At 41.0% G+C, this 17348-nt stretch overlaps 1 protein-coding gene across 4 annotated transcripts in view; it reads left to right on the top strand.

Annotated features, from left to right (window-relative positions):
- The window catches only part of SLC6A11 (solute carrier family 6 member 11), a 342972-nt gene that overhangs the window by 306131 nt on the left and 19493 nt on the right, over window positions 1-17348 (top strand). For all 4 annotated transcript variants that reach the window (XM_077277724.1, XM_077277721.1, XM_077277722.1 and 1 more), the window contains exons 8-9: window positions 3836-3939; window positions 10247-10371. In XM_077277724.1, the coding sequence (XP_077133839.1) occupies window positions 3836-3939; window positions 10247-10371 (229 nt within the window). The remainder of the gene's footprint in view (window positions 1-3835; window positions 3940-10246; window positions 10372-17348) is intronic.

Here is a 17348-nt window from a genome sequence, read left to right as displayed (position 1 = left end):
CACCTACTCATGATAGCTGCACATAGTCAATCTGCCATCTCTGGAATGAGTAGAGCAGACGAGGGGTGTGTTTCTGCAGGGTCTTTACAGTTTTTTCTACATTGTGTCAGCACGTGTCATACAAGACTGATTGAACCTGACCTCCTGGGTACTGAATCCTGGCATTACCCATACCTTGTTCACCAAACTACACACATAGATTTCTATGACAAATGTGTAAGTCCATGTGTTATCTGGGCTATCACTTAGTAGAGGGCTCGTTAGCAGACAAAGCTTACCGCCCTTATTCCACAAATTTTGCACAGCCAGCTGGGCTCCCTGCATCTCTTACTCCTGCAGGTATTTAAGAATATCAGGAGTGACAGATGCCACAGAGGTCATGGTCCACATTAGTACTTGACTCTCGACTGTAGGCATCTTTGCTGCTTCCTTGACGGCTGTGTCTGCATGAGGAATTACTCTGGCTTCATCGTTATCAACTCAGATGTGAGCTTTATTTTCGCTATGTCAAGCTTATTCAATAACAGGAGAGCCTCCATCAGGGCCTGTACGTTCTCTGCAATTTGTATAGGTTTCTCATGAGATGTTAGAAAAGATCTTCTGTCTAAATGTACATTGGCCATCTTACTCTTTGTCGCTCTACAGGCCTCAGTGAGTGCTTTTAGCTGTGCGTCCTGTTAGGCACAGGTGAGGAGGGAGTTGTTTAGCTTTTGTTACCTCATGCTGTATAACCACAACCCTTCCACTACGTCTAATGTCTGAGAATACTCTTTCCCTTACCTACATATTAAATACTGTCCTGTTGGCTGCTTATAAGTATGTGCAGTCACCAATGCCTTAAGGTCTTCAACCAGTACAGTTATATTTGACTTTCATCTGTTGAATGTCTGACAAAGGAAACAGGCTTCTTATCATTTTAGTAAACTATTTTAGAATAATTAACTGATCTCTTAATCTTCAGGACTAGTGTTGAGCATTCCGATACTGCAAATATCGGGTATCGGCCGATATTCGCTGTATCGGAATTCCGATACCGAGTTCCGAGTTTTGTGATATCGGAAATCGGAATCGGAAGTTCCTATAAGTTCCCAGTCATCTTCGGTGTGTGCGGTGCATATGATTCCCAGGGTCTGGAGGAGAGGAGACTCTCCTTCAGGCCCTATGATCCATATTCATGTAAAAAATAAAGAATAAAAATAAAAAATATGGATATACTCACCCTCCGACGGCCCCTGGCTCTCAGCGGTGCAACCGGCAGCCTCCGTTCCTAAGAATGCAGTGAGTGTAGGACGTGCGATGACGTCGCGGTCTTGTGACTGGTCGCGTGATCGCGACGTCATCGCAGGTCCTACACTCACTGCATTCTTAGGAACGGAGGCTGCCGGTTGCACCGCTGAGAGCCAGCGACCGTCGGAGGGTGAGTATATCCATATTTTTTATTTTTATTCTTTAGTTTTTACATGAATATGGATCCCAGGGCCTGAAGGAGAGTTTCCTCTCCTTCAGACCCTGGGAACCATCCAGGATCGCTTCCGATATTTGTGCCCCATTGACTTGTATTGGTATCGGGTATCGGTATCGGCGATATCCGATATTTTTTGGATATCGGCCGATCCAATCCGACACCGATACTTTTGAATATCGGAAGGTATCGCTCAACACTATTCAGGACTTATACTCTGTCATAGTCTTTTAGGAGAGCAGTCCCACATTTAAATGTATATGTATCTATTTACTCCCAAGCTACTCAGGTCTGGTTCTAGACACTTAACACCCTAGAGGCTTGTATCAGTGATTGCACACTTTTTTTCACATATGTAGGAAGGCACCAAAGACACTTAAAATCCCTACAAAAACACAGTATTTGGACTACAAGATACCCCTCTATTGGGTTGATCCTTCTCAACAGTCTAGAAAGACACAGTAACACTAGCAATCCTACAAGTACAAGCATTTCACACTTATACACTGAACCCATCACAAGCAGACAGATCAAAAAATTCTTGGACCAGACAATTTTATGCAAAATTACTCACCCAAAATGTAGGCAGACCAACTCTCAGTAAAAGTACATTATAAATGTAAGAATAAGTCTTTTACCATATCCTGCAGCATTAGAATTTACTTTTACTGGATGGTCCATTCTCACTTAAGATCCAAATGTATAGTGCAGGTCTGTTCCCAGGTTTCGGCACCAAACTCTGTGAGCGAAAAACAGTCTTCAATGCCTTTAGAACTCCAAGTCAATAAGATTCATTTTAGGAGCACTGAGGAAATCAATACAGCACAGTCTCGTATGGTGTACCTAGGTTTTCACTTTTAAAAGCACATGCAAGCTGCTTAAATGGTGTCACTGGCAAAGAAAAAGTTTTCTCCAAAGTATGATCCAATAGTAACAGATATGTGAAATTTCCTCACCCATCAGTGTTATTTGAGATCCACGACAAAGGACTTAAAAGACAAGATGGATACCACATACTGAAGATGGAATCTCACATAACGGCCTGAATAGAGAAAGTGATTATACAGGCACCCTTCATCTGTCACCACTACTGAATTGTGCACTTTAATAAATTCTTGTACTACTTGTAAAAATGGCAATTATTCCATTCCTCTGCTATTTCTCCTAGAAATGCATGAATTAAATTGACAACTGGGCATTACCATTCACTGCATATAGTGACATTGTCATACTGTGTAGGGATACACCCCCAACTGGAAACATCCTCTTATGAACTTACACATTTCTAAGAGGAATAACAGAAAAGAGGTCTAAAGAGAAGATGTTTAAAAATTCTATTTTATGCAGAATACAAGGATTTACTAAAATAGACTTGTGTGAACTGATTACAACCCAAAATGGCCTCATTTTTTAGGATTTAAATAACCTGAACCCTACTTATTTCTGAAAGCTGGAAAACTGAAAAGTGTTCTTTCATGCACCTGTGGAAAGTAAAACTCAGGTCATGTTAAAGTGGCTTTTTTATCATCATAAGTGGATAACTTGAAAAGTGCTTGTGAAACCAAACAACTGTGCAAGAATGGAATGGAGAGAATGAAAAAAATGAATTAATTTTATAGTATACTGTTTGTTGGGTAGTTCACTAGCGACCTCTGAAGTCTCTCAGTAGTGGTCGATCGCCTAGGCAAGGAGAACAGTGCTACAAGTGGCCTCTGCTTGCAGCATGGATGAGTTTGCACTTCAGAACAGTACTTCAGGCATGCAACTGGTCTGAAATGTCAGTTATCGGGAGTGAGCTGTCCTCGGAAATCAGTAAGCCAGGAGACATGGAAGTGGTGCACTCCTTATGACCGAAGATGAGATAAACACTTTAATGTTTTCTTGGTGTTCTAAATATTGGCCAGATAATAATGCTGCATATATTAGTCTGAGATAACATGTCAGTGAGTCAACAGGTTCATACTGCAGTGTATAACTAAACATGGTAGCTATTGAGTATGAGAGGTAATACTGTATATGCAGCATTATATGTAAAATACAAGTGCAGTATTTTACAACATGGCACAAGCTGTTACGCCAGTGTGTTGTGCTCATTGATGTGAGGCATCAGGTGGCTCATGGTCCCTGTTATATTTGTGCATCTATTACATTTCTCCGTCCTAATAATACATGGTGGAAGCACAAGGGAAACAAGGACATCTCATTGTATTCACCAAAACTTGTTTTTGTTCAGTACGTAGGTCAAAATGTACCCAACCTCTAAAATATGTGGATAATTAAGAAAAAAAATGTATTTTGAGAGCTGTAAAAAATGTTCTTGTTAGTATTCTCCTTCACATATTACATATTGAATGTTTCTTTCTGTGTTCTCAGGTTTGGGTAGATGCAGGTACTCAAATCTTCTTCTCTTATGCCATCTGCTTGGGATGTTTGACCGCTCTGGGAAGTTACAATAACTACAATAATAATTGCTACAGGTACATTGACTTGTAGATATAAAGAGGCTGTTGATGAATTGTGGTTTCGCTTGGTTTCACAATGTTTTGAACATTTAGCAAATCAAAGCTCCCAATATATACATTTATCTATACATTTCATGACTACTTTATGAATGACACCAATCTAGTGGCGCAGCAGACCTCCTATAACCTTCAGAACCATAGCAATTATTTGTGAAAGAAATTCCACTTGTGTGTTGAAATCACTCGGCAGAAATTTGGCCCAGGTTGACCTGGTACCTTCTTGCTTTTGCTACAAATTAGATGGAGATACTAACATGCCCTCAAGAGCCCATTATATCATCCCACCTTGTCCCACAGATGTTCTATTGAATAAGGGACTTGTAACTCTGAAGGTTAGGGAAGTAAGGAGAACTAGATGTCATATTCTTAGAACCAATCCATGACTATGTGAGCCTCATGGCATGGTGCATTGTCCTACTGAAAGTATATTCCTACCAAACAACAGCTGTCGTAAAGGGATAAAATTGGTTGTGTAAGACTACTCTTACTGAGTGTATTGGGGGACACTCGCTTGGCCGCGATATTCAGCACACGGGCACGGGTTTTTAAAACAAAACAGTCCATACGGTTTATTATGCCTCATAAACCATACCATGAGCAGTCCATTTACATACTGAACCAGGATATCACTTCAAGTTTCAGACCCTTATTCTGTGGCAACTAAACACACTGGTCCTCACTGACCAGTTGCCGTGGGTTACCACACAGTTCATGTTACAAGCACCAACAGCTTATGGAGGTACCTTATGGGAGCTCCTGCTCCATCTGCTGACTCCTTGTCAGTCCTCTCTCCTGGGGAAACTGCCTTACGGGGTTCACCAACTTGCCTGGCCGGCACATATCAGTCAGTCCAGGGCCGCCGAAGGCCGGTAGCTTCCCCAACACCGATTATCCAGGTCCACAGTCTCTCAGGTGCTCCAAGAAGACTCCACTCACAGGAGCTTCTAACACAGACTGTCCAGGACCATGATCACACTGTGGTCTTCAGAACGTCCATCCCACCTGGGACCGTCCATCACAGAGGCATGTGGCCTGTCTGGGTGCTATTCAGGACTTAGTCCAACACCCAGGCCACCAGGTCCAAACCATGTGCTTTCCAGGAAGCCTCCTCACAGGGCTTCCAACACAGGAGCATACACAGCCCATGCACAGGCCCTCAGGAACCCCCTGTGACCCACACCCTGGTCACGTTATGTACCTGTAACCACACCCACAGTAATGGATCACATGGGCTGGTCACGTGATCCTGACATCACTGCAGGTCGATCCTCACGGCCTCAATACGACTCCATGCACATACCGGGGAGACCATGCAGCGCCCCCCACCTGTTACAGGGGTCAATGCATCACAGTTGGGTCACAACACATGGGTAAGCCCTATTGTCCAAATGTCTAGCTAAATGTATCTGAAGACCTAGGATGTGCTAGGTAAACCACCACACCTTTACTACACCGACACAATCCTGATCTGTTGACACCTTACTGGAAGTGATTATCTATTCATGCTGCTTGTACCAAATTCTGACCCTCCCATTAGCCTGGTGCACAACAGAGCTGAATTAATCTGACCAGGCAATGATTTTGCATTGTTTTTTAATTAGCTGTTCACTCAAATATGGGACTTGCATGTAATTCAAGTATACATTATAATGGTCTGAGATCTCCTCAGACACCAGACTATGATAAACAAACAGTATGTAAAAATGTAATAAAAAAGTTATAATCACGTGGTCCTTCCCTTTTCCATCATGCACTCCTTATCTGGCCTAGTTGTCTTGTTTAGTTCATTCACTGGTTTGATCTCTTTGAGATCTTACGGTGCCTGGCATCTTTAGTATCTTCATTGCTATCTAGGCCACAATATAATTTTGTCATGTGGCATGCACTGGATGACACTGTGATGTCATTTCCTAGTCAATTCAGGAGAAACCAAGGGTTTTGTAAGACACAGAAATAGCCCAGTGTGGCCCGAGAAGATGACCAAGGCATGGCTTCATGGCAGGACAGATGAGGACTAGATGAGGACTGAGCACACTCAGGTGATCTCCGAGTATTTGTGACTGCTCGGAGATTTAGTTTTTGTTGACTCAGCTGCTTGATTTACGGCTGCTAGCCAGCCTGAGTACATGTGAGGGTTGCCAGGTTGCTAGGGAATCCCCACATGTAATCAAGTTGTCTAACAGTCGCAAATCATGCAGCTGCGGCAAGGAAAACTAAATCTCCGAGCAGTCACAAATTCTCGGAGATCCCCAAAGCGTGCTCGGGAAAACCCGAGCAACGAGTATACTTGCCCATCACTAATGAGGACCAAGCTAGTATTTTTTTTTACCCCCTTACCAGCCCTTTTTTGTGAAATTCGAATGATAAAAAAATTGAATTCAGGAACTTTGTGAAACTCAAGGCAAATTTGATTAATCTCAAAGTAATTGATTCACCTCTTTTGTCTTGTCTTTCTGTTTATCTTTACACTGAGCTGTGCATTCGGACACATTGGTAGAAGCACCAACATTGCATTTGGTTTCAATTTGCTTGACTCTGCATCACCTGTTCACTAGAACAATTCTTGATATTTCCCAATAATCCCATTATCCCATTAGGATGGAGAGTTATTTAAATCCACATGATTCGCTTTTTCTGGATATTTCCCCCTTGTCACAGAATTTCCAATATACTCTCAATAATACTTCATGTTGCAGCCCAATAAAGTGGGTTAGTCTAGCACTATGTCTCTTTTGAAGTCATTCAGATCACTTAATTTTCCCTTATGTTGATTTCCACTGAAACCAAGCCACAAACACTTGACTTTATATTGCACTCCATGGTCACTTGTCTAATGTCCATATAGGGAAACTCCAATTGTGTTGAGGCAAATGTCTCTAAAACTAAATTTGGATTCTCGTGAACACTCTCCATGCACTGACCATGATGAACGGATTGGTCGCAGGTCTCCTGACCTGAACTTGACAGTCTCATAAGAATATATGGGCTTGCCAAGTCCAGGTCAGGAGACCAGCGCTCAGTACATGCATCACACAGATATTTTCAGGGGCTTACCACTGGTATAATGTTTTTATCTGTCCGATTGAAAGGACTATATTACTATATTTTTTGTCGCAATACTTTTTAATAGAAACGTTTGAACTTTTAAGCCCTAAAGAACCCCATGCTCATTAGATCACTGTGGGCCCAACACGTCGATATTGACTGGTTTGGCTGAAATCCTAATGTGTATGTGGGTGCTGGCCAATTGATGGTCAGGAGAGATGTCGATCAGGCATGTCCGATTTGGGAGTGCTAATCGTATTGTTCTCCAGGAGGTAAGTCACCAGCCAGTAGCTCTCTCATAGAAAACACAGGAGTGTAAACCAAATGAGAATATTATTCAGTTGACAGCCATCTAATGTGTATGGGGCCCTTAAGTTACACAAGCATATTATCCTATCCATAAGGATAAATCATTATTATCTATTCTATTCTCATTGTTTGGTTCATTGACTTTAATGAAGGGAAGGACAAAAGCTCTGACTAGTGAGTTCTTATGTCATTTGATCTATGATGAGATCACAGGTCTAGTGATACAGCAGAGACAATCACTCCTATGATAAAACAAACAGGCAGTGAATGTCTAGTGATACAGCAGAGACAATCACTCCTATGATAAAACAAACAGGCAGTGAATGTGTTCCCTCACAAAAACTAGCAGCTGAGAGTTGCTCCTATGTCGCCAATATTGTCACATGTTTCCTACCCTAATCTGAAGCTCTGTATGCGCAACCATGAGCAGCAACAGCGGCAGACATAGCAAATAACACAATACATAGCAGGGGCACATATATAAGATTATCTCAGCACAGGAATATGATTTTTAAAAAGAAATCAATTGTGGAACTTATTACTAATCCAAGATATATTGGTTAACATGTACTTTGTTAATGAGAGAACCTCCTTAATGGTAATAAAATCACCAGTGGTATTTATTTATCTTACTTTATATAAAATGTTTTCCTGTTTTCCATATAATAAAAAAAATAATTCCAAAAACTGGAAACCATTACCCTGTTCCAGCGCTGTCACTCAAATGGTCTCCACCAGACAGGAAGCAGTGATGTTCCGACTATCAATCACCTAACCCTGAAGCTAATCAGTGACTTCAGCAGTCAGGTTGCTGGTCAGCAGCACTTCCGGTCTGGTAGAGACTGTCGGAGAGGCAGCACTACAGCAAAGGAAAGGGAGGGAGTCCACTGGTATGGGTTATTTTTCTCTTTTATAAGGATGGCTTCCCTCTTTTAAAAAGTGTCCTTGTACAACTTTAACATAAATAAAGATGGGAGATTTTCTCACCATTATGTCCTCTGTGTCAAATTTAAAGTTGGGTGAATTTCCACAAATTCTTTGTAAATTGTTAGCAACCTGAAAATACATTTATGCTTAAAAATAATAATACTCTCTTGTCTGAGACCTACTCCTCAGCTCCTCACCAAGTTCTCCAGTAGCACCATCTAGTCTTCGGATCTTCTGGCCCTGACGAGGCCAAACATGGTCTCGTGGGGTGCGACACATGTCAATGACATGCTATACATCAGGCGGTCACATGATACAAGTCATCATTAAAATTGATGACTTGGGTCCTTTCTCACATGATCATATGAGACTTATTTGGAAGAGCCACGGTGGCAGGGCAGGTAAGGGTAAAGCCTAGGACAGATTAGAGTAATCCTTTTTTTACTTTAACCCCTTACTGGTCATCATAAAAGTTCAGCAAAATGGCAACTCACTGCCGCCATTTTGCAGCATTCATGAGAATCAAATCAGAAATGTAGATGTCTGGTGAATATACGGTAATTCTTTTTCATAACATTGCATTTGATACAAATCAATTTACTGAACTATTCCAACCAATGAACCAGTGAGAGCAGGATAGAGACATGAAATATATGAAGCTGTCATGATCGGTTTGGGAGAACCACTGGCCAGTCCAAGCATTGCATTCCAATCTTGGTCTTCTTCTGTCAAGTTTCAATTTATCTATTTCTTAATTTAAAAAAAGGCCAATACAGGGCTTGCCATCAGGTGTCTAAGACCACGTTCCAATCATCCAACTCAATATATATGTCATTTTTAAGTGGGATTATAAAAAATGAATTATTTGAGTGTTGGCTTATAATGGCCACACAATACCCAGAGAACCACATGGAAATCATCAATCAAAAATAAAGTCCATTTAAAGTGAACCTGTCACCAGGTTTGGCCTATAAGAGAAACGACCATCACCTTTCCTGGGCTGATATACAGCATTCTATAATGCTGTGTATCTGCCCCCAACTCAACCTGCAATTGAAGAAAAATAACTTTTTTATACTCACCTGTGGGGCGGTCCGGTCCAATGGGTGTTGCTTTTCTTGGTCCGGCACCTCCCTTCTTGTTGCGGCCCTCCTGCTTGCTTCACGTGGATGACGCGTCTCCTCGGCACCACGCTCATGCGTAGGCGTACTTCTCTGCCCTGTTGAGAGCAGAGCAAAGGACTGCAGTGCTCAGGTTCCAGGAAAGGTCAAAGAGCCCCGAAGCATGCGCACTGCAGTACTTTGCTCTGCCCTCGACAGGGCAGAGAAGTACGTCTGCACAGGAAAGCTGTGCCAAGGAGACTGTGTGGATGACGAAAGGATGCGTCAACCACATGAAGCAAGAAGGAGGACGGGGATCGTAAGTAGATGGAAGGCGCTGGATCAAGACCAGCGACACCCATCGGACCGGACCGCCCCGCAGGTGAGTATAATAAAAGTTATTTTTCTTCTCTTACAGTTCAGGTTGGGGCAGATATACAGCATTATACAATTATATTATTAAAATACTATTATATAAAATGCTGTATATCAGCCCTGAAAGATGATGGCCGTATCTCTTATCGGCCAAACTTGGTGACAGGTTCACAGGCTTGCCATGATGTCTGCATTGTGTCGTGCCGTATCATTGCTGCATTTTGGTCACACATCGGCTCCTACATGGGTCCCTACCATCACTTTTTTTGTGTCCAAGGATTTCAATACTGCACAAACTGTTTTCAAAGCTGTTGATATTTGTTCCTAAAAAGTCAGTTGAGTGGAATGCTCAGCAATATGTTCACTGGTTGGTCACAGCTGTTCGCTTTCATGGTCAATTGTCTGCAGCGATGAACAGTCATCGGATAAATGTTAGAAGCGTAATTAAATCTAGCGAAATGTTACTGCATATAAACTGATTGCATAATCTCTGCTTGTCTTTGCAGGGACTGTATCTTGCTCTGCTGTTTGAACAGCGGCACCAGCTTTGTGGCCGGTTTTGCTATATTTTCTGTGCTTGGTTTTATGGCTTACGAACAAGGGGTTCCAATTGCAGAAGTTGCAGAATCAGGTATGTACAACTTATTTCTCAAATTTACCTTTGTGTATTTAGTAAATTACTGTGTATTGTATTTGGGGGTAAAACTTGGCCCAAGGAACAGAGATCTGTCTGCAGGTTTTTGCTATGGAATCTGAGAGATGCATGATATATGAGCAGAGAGCCTGATTCAAGCAATATCACTTACTGGGCTGCTTGGGCAGTTTTGATAGAATCAGTGTTTTACTCTGCTGCAGATCCAACAGTAGTCACAATACTGATCTGTATGTAACCCCGCCCACTCCTCTGATTGGCAGCTTACTGTGTACACTGTATGCTGTCAGAAAGCTGCCAATCACTAGTGGAGGTGGGGTTACAAAAATTAGCAGGACTGGATTGCACTGAGATCTAGTCCAACATTGATAATCTGCTGATGATAAAACCCTGATTGTATTGGAACTTCAACACACAATCTATTTAGTGACACATACCTGGAATTAGGCTCTCTGCCTCTACATTACACTGCTCTCATAGTAAATAACAAAAATATGCAGATTACTTTTAAAGGATTTGTCGATAACAGCAGCAAAATTAAACAATTTAGAGAATTCTTAGTAGCCAGAGTAAAAACTAAGCATCCAATATATCAATACATTTAAGCAAGTTTTTTTTGCATAAATATCTCTCAATTAGTGATTTTGTAATTAGTCAGTTTTTCATCATGTGATGCCATAGACACAATGGAAACCAGAATAAGCAAGGTGCTATATGCACTGGGTATCTGCGCAGTATCTGTAATTATTTATGAGCATCATGCACATGTCACTTTATAATGCATACCATATAGCACCTTGCTTATTCTAAGGCCGGCGTCACACTCAGCGTGTGAAAATACGGTCTGTTTTTTACGGCCGTAATACGCAGAAATGTTCCCAAAATAGTGGTCCGTATGTCATCCGTAGGCAGGGTGTGGCAGCGTATTTTGCGCATGGCATTCTCCGTATATAATCCGTATGGCATCCGTACTGCGAGATTTTCTCGCAGGCTTGCAAAACCGACATCTAATGGATTTATGTGCTCAAATGTTCGTTAAAACATATATACAGTCTATATATATATATGTCATTGAGACACACATATATATATATACTGTATTTATATTTAATTCAGCGCTAGATTGCAGAAAAGCCGGTAATTCAATTGCCGGCTTTTCATTTCTCCTTCCCAAACCCGACATGACATGAGACATGGTTACATACAGTAAACCATCTCATATCCCCCTTTTTTTTGCATATTCCACACTACTAATGTTAGTAGTGTGTGTATGCAAAATTTGGGCACTGTAGCTATTAAATTAAAGGGTTAAATCGCGGAAAAAATTGGCATGGACTCCCACGCAATTTTCTCCGCCAGAGTGGTAAAGCCAGTGACTGAGGGCAGATATTAATAGCCTAGAGAGGATCCATGGTTATTGGCCCCCCTGGCTAAAAACATCTGCCCTCAGCCACCCCAGAAAAGGCTGGAATGGATTTACATCGTGGGACTGACTGAACGACGGAAGGTATGGGATATTGTTGATTTTTTATTTTTCCTTTTTTACAGAACAAGGGTCTTCAGGTGGATTAAGAGAATAATAAAATATTACAACACCCTGTGTCTTTATTTCATTACAGTACTTTGTAATAATGCGTGTGTGTTTTTTTAACCATTTCGTACTATTGAATTAATAATGGATAGGTGTCATAATTGACGCCTCTCCATTATTAATCTGGCTTAATGTCACCTTACAATAGCAAGGTGATATTAACCCTTCATTACCCCATATCCCACCGCTACAGGGAGTGGGAAGAGAGTGGCCAAGTGCCAGAATAGGCGCATCTTCCAGATGTGCCTTTTCTGGGGTGGCTGGGGGCAGATGTTTTTAGCCACGGGGGGGCCAATAACCATGGACCCTCTCCTGGCTATTAATATCTGCCCTCAGTCACTGGCTTTACCACTCTGGCGGAGAAAATTGCGCGGGAGCCCACGCCAATTTTTTCCGCGATTTAACCCTTTAATTTAATAGCTACAGTGCCCAAATTTTTCACATACACACTAATAACATTAGTAGTGTGGAATATGCAAAAAAAAAGTGATATGAGATGGTTTACTGTATGTAATCATGTCTCATATCCTGTCGGGTTTGGGAAGGAGATATCAAAAGCCGGCAATTGAATTACCGGCTTTTATGATATCTAGCGCTATATGAAATATATATATACCTATTCTATGTGTAGACATTTATTCTACCTATTCTATTCTATTCTGTCAGTGTGATTTTACTGTACACCGCACTGAATTGCTGGCTTTTCTCTATAACACCGGTGCATATTTCTCGCAAGTCACACGCATGGTCCGTGTGTAATCCGTATTTTTCTCGCCCCCATAGACTTTCATTGGCGATTTTTTTGCACAATACGATGACAAACGCAGCATGCTGCGATTTTCAACGGCCGTACAAGACCGTATAATACGGATCAGTAAAATACGGCAGGTAGGAGCTGGGCCATAGAGAATCATTGTACCGTATGCAATCCGTATTTTCTGCACCTCTCATACATCCGTAATACTCGCTAGTGTGACGCCGGCCTAACACACATGCACTTTATCCTTTGTGCTCTCTTTGGTTGATAGTGTCTATAGCTGAACACATTTATTTTGTCACACTGATCACTTAGTTTCATATGCGTATGTATATACACATATACTTTTTGGCTTGTAGATACCTTGTGAGTTAGAAAAATTATTTATGTGGATGTTCTTAATATATGAATATATAATAATTTAATTTCTACACTGATTTTTTAGCCCATGGGTGTGACCCATTTTTTTCTTGTTTGTGTATTGGAGTCATTATATATACACACTGTTATTTTTCTCATTTATGGTGCTTAAAATTGTTAGGCGTAATATTATAAAATATGTATATATTTATTTTAGTAAATATACCTTATCCGCCATAAGCAAAATTGGTCTTTTTTATATACAAACATTCTTTTTTTAAATTTAATTTTATGCATATCTTGATACATAATACATAATAGCTTTTCTATTGTGTTTACTTAATATATAATTAAATACAAATATTGCTTTTTATTATATATTCTCTGCTTTGATAGTTCTTGATCTTATCTAATTTGGAGCACGGATTAGTTTTTGTCCTTTAAGTGGATTCCACTTATCCTTTTGAATACCACAGTGGTTCCATAGTATCTAACTATTCCTTTTTTTATATATAATCTTTGAGTAAATTGAAAATTTCTATATAATACCATAGGCTGTCACTGTTGTGTTTGTTTAATACAGGAGGAGGGAGGGACGCTCAAGCTAGGAAGCTACCAAAATGAACAGTTACTTTCCTTCCATACCTGTAGAAATATGATGCAAGCAAACTTGCTTAGGGTTCAATGGACCCCACGTGACTAATAGTTTGTAAAGGCATAGGTGCTGTTCCTGGACACATGTTGGTACAAGGCGCGGACGCCACATTGGGTGAAATAGTGGCGGCTGGGGACCAAGTGCCGGTGGATGACATTTTTACACCTGTAGCAGGACAATTTTTGTTTTTCATTTCAAGCCAGCAAAATTTTACACAAACCAATTTCAACAGTACACATGACAATAGTCAATATTTGAGCAATCACATTTCTACACCTGCAGCAGGACAATTTTTGGGTTTATTTCAAACAAACAAAATTTCAAATAAAGCAGGCTCTACAGTATGTATGACGATGGTCAATTTTGGGAACAAAAATACTTTGTAAACTGTAACAGGCTGAGAGGTTTTGCAAAATTTTAACCCACCATAATTTTACACAAAGCACGTTAAACTGTATGGATGACTAATTGAATCTAGAAAAAAAAATTTGAATGTATTTTGTTTTAGATAGCTCCGTAATATAGCAATAACTGTATTAAATTGTATGAATAACTAATTGAATCCAGAAATTATGAACATAAATATTTTGAAAGTGTAGTTGATGTATTCCTACACTCATAAACACTTTGCAGAAAGTGCAAAGCCAGGAAAAAATTATAAGGAGGGTAATACAGTGATCATCTTCAGATGTCCGCTTTTTCTTCTCCTACCTGCCTCCACCTGTTTCCTGGAGCCCAATTCCCAGGGCTTTGGCTTTAAGTGACCCGACTTCTGGTATTTCCCGAACTCCCAACATGTAGAAATGGGAGACAGCACCTTGTGTCACCTGCACCATTGCCTGCTACAACATAGGAGGTGGGGAACCCCAAGAAAAGTATGATCTCTTGGGGGTGGTATCTCTGTCTGGATCCACCTCAAGTAGCCTTTCTCAGGCCCATTCATTTCTCAAGAAGGGTTCACCCTGCTCCCTTCCTTCTTGGATCGCACCCACCTGCAATTTTGCACCTCCATTTTGAGGAAAGTGACTCATGTTCCAGCCATCAGCTCTTGAAGCCTTCAAAACAAGTGTTCCTTTTCTAATGTACACACTCGCCTGGACAAGCACTCTCTCTTTCAAATACAGCTGTCACAAAGCTGTGGAATTGCCGATTCCAGTGGCACCTGTTCTTTTATAACCCCTGATGATGTCACTTGGCCAGAAAATCCCAGTAATTCCGCTACCAAGATGGCTATGGCATTAAAGTGATGTGCCAAAATCACCACATGCTTATTGGCTGTGTAACAGGTGCCAAAAATGCGGGGCTGGTATTCGAGTTTGAAATCGAACACCAGCTAATGCTCGTCAAGTGCCGAGCAGATCCAAGAACCCAGATATTCGAGTATCACCGATCATGTTTGCTCATCCCTAGTGACTAATTGAAGGTTAAAAAGTGATAAAATTTATCACAACTGTACTCCAATCCCCATCTCCATTAGGAGTGATTTTATGTGTACGAAATAAAAAAATGTCATTAATGGAGATATTTTGCAAAATGTTTGACTTTTTGCGCTAAAAGGTAACAAAAAAGGTTAAAGACTGTAAAAAATATAATTTTAGGCTTTTTTTAGGCTTTGCACAAAATTCTTGAATGGCATGCACAATTTTAAAAAATGTAATGCAAAAAAGTAAGTCAAAACCACAAGTCAAAAAAGAAAAGTGACTTAAAAATATGTTAATTATGAATCGGCCCCTAAGAATGGCTACAAAAAGGTCTAGTGAGCTCAAAACATCTATGAATTACACTGATTTCAATGAGCACCAAACAGGTATTATGAGAATCTGGCATAGATACCGGATATGGGAAAACCTCTTCACAGTTGAAGGGAAGCTCTAATTGACAAGTACACCCGCCTGTAACAGCCAGAGTCAGAGTACTTGAATGCTCGTCTTGAATGCATTTTTGATCTATAGATGCTGATTACCGATGAACAGATTGCACAAGCTGAGCCTGAGATTCCAGAGGGTAAGGAAATTTGCTTAGTTCTTGTCCATGATTCTAGGCTAAGGACTTGGACTCTGCGATCCACACAGCTATCTGCTCATCTCTAATGCATATATACAATTTTTTAGAGCCCTATAATGGTCCGCTGTGGCAGAGGGTCGCATCCACACTCAATCATGGTACAGACAAAGGAGGATTCTGGCTGGGTGTGTGCGCTACTACCTTAACATTATGCCACTGCAGATTGCATGATACCACTTGACATGGCAGGCCAGGACGCATCGAAAAAAATTAATGAAGGAGTCCAGTAATAAACTTTTCTTTACTTTTCTTTTTATGAAGAACACATGCTCCTTGGTGTGCCACATCTTCAATTCCCCATAGGAAAATTTAAGCTCCAGCCTGGCCATCTTCTCCTCTACGACCTTGAGGATTGTCTACACTTCTACTTTTTATATGGTATAGATAACGTTTGCTCTAGGCCCTACTTGCCCGAGAAAAGGAATCCTTCTGCCACTCAATCTTTGTTTTCTTCAGAACATGATATCCGAGTATGTTCTCCCTTCTTTGCACACAACCATCCTTTTCAATGCAGGTCTGCGAACATTAGGCAATAGGTCCTTCTCCCTTCAATACTAGGGTTGAGCGAAACGGGTCGTTCATTTTCATAAGTTGCCGACTTTTGGTAAAGTCGGCGTCTCATGAAACCCGACCCGATCCCTGTGTGGGGTCGGCCATGCGGTACGCGATCTTGGCGCCAAAGTCGCGTTTTGTATGACGCGTTTAGCGCCATTTTTTCGGCCAATGAAGGAGCGTGGGCAGAGTGATGACATAGGGGTTAGGGCGTGTACGCCCATCATCATTTTATCGCTTGTGCGCAGTAGCGATTTGGAATGTGTAAAACGAAATTTTCAGTGCTGGGACGGAGGGGAGAGAGAGAGAGAGAGAGAGAGAGAGAGAGAGAAAAAAAAAAATATCCCCACTAAAGTGCATAGGGTTTCGTGTTCCGGCCGATCCTCGACTTCGCGCAGTAATCGGCCGATTTCGCCCGACTCGACTTTTCCAACAGTCGGGTTTCGCAAAACATGACTCGACCCTAAATGAGTCAAGGTCGCTCAACCCTATTCAATACTCTTCCTGCCTAATAGGAACTTCTCCACATTGCCTGGCCCGAATAGTTAACCCTACCCACTGCTTTGCTAAGTGCTACAGGCCACAAAATAGATAAAACAACATTCAAAATAGCACAACGCAACATAACTATAAGATCTTCAAGGTGGGTGTCCACAGCTTCTTCACTCATTTACAGCCCTTTTGTAAAGGCAATATCAGGACACTTTGTAGTCTGACATCTTTGTATGGTTTGAAATTAGGAAAAAGAAAAAGTTGGTCCTAAATCTGACCCTGTATATTTTTTGAGTGATTACCAGTTGTTTTCCTTGACCCCAAAAAAAGCACAATTAATTTATCAACAAGTAGGACTGTTTTGTCATGCAATTACCCAGTTTGTTCTGGTTGAAAATCTAGTTAATTTGCTGACCTAAAATTCCCAGTTCTTTATTTAGAACATTCACCCTGGAATTCTTACTGTAAAATCTTGTCTTAGCCTT

The sequence above is a fragment of the Ranitomeya variabilis genome, chromosome 8, assembly GCF_051348905.1.
Source record: "Ranitomeya variabilis isolate aRanVar5 chromosome 8, aRanVar5.hap1, whole genome shotgun sequence".
NCBI lineage: Eukaryota > Metazoa > Chordata > Amphibia > Anura > Dendrobatidae > Ranitomeya > Ranitomeya variabilis.
The sequence above is the reverse complement of the archived record's forward strand: the minus strand, read 5'-3'. Positions and strand labels throughout refer to the sequence as shown.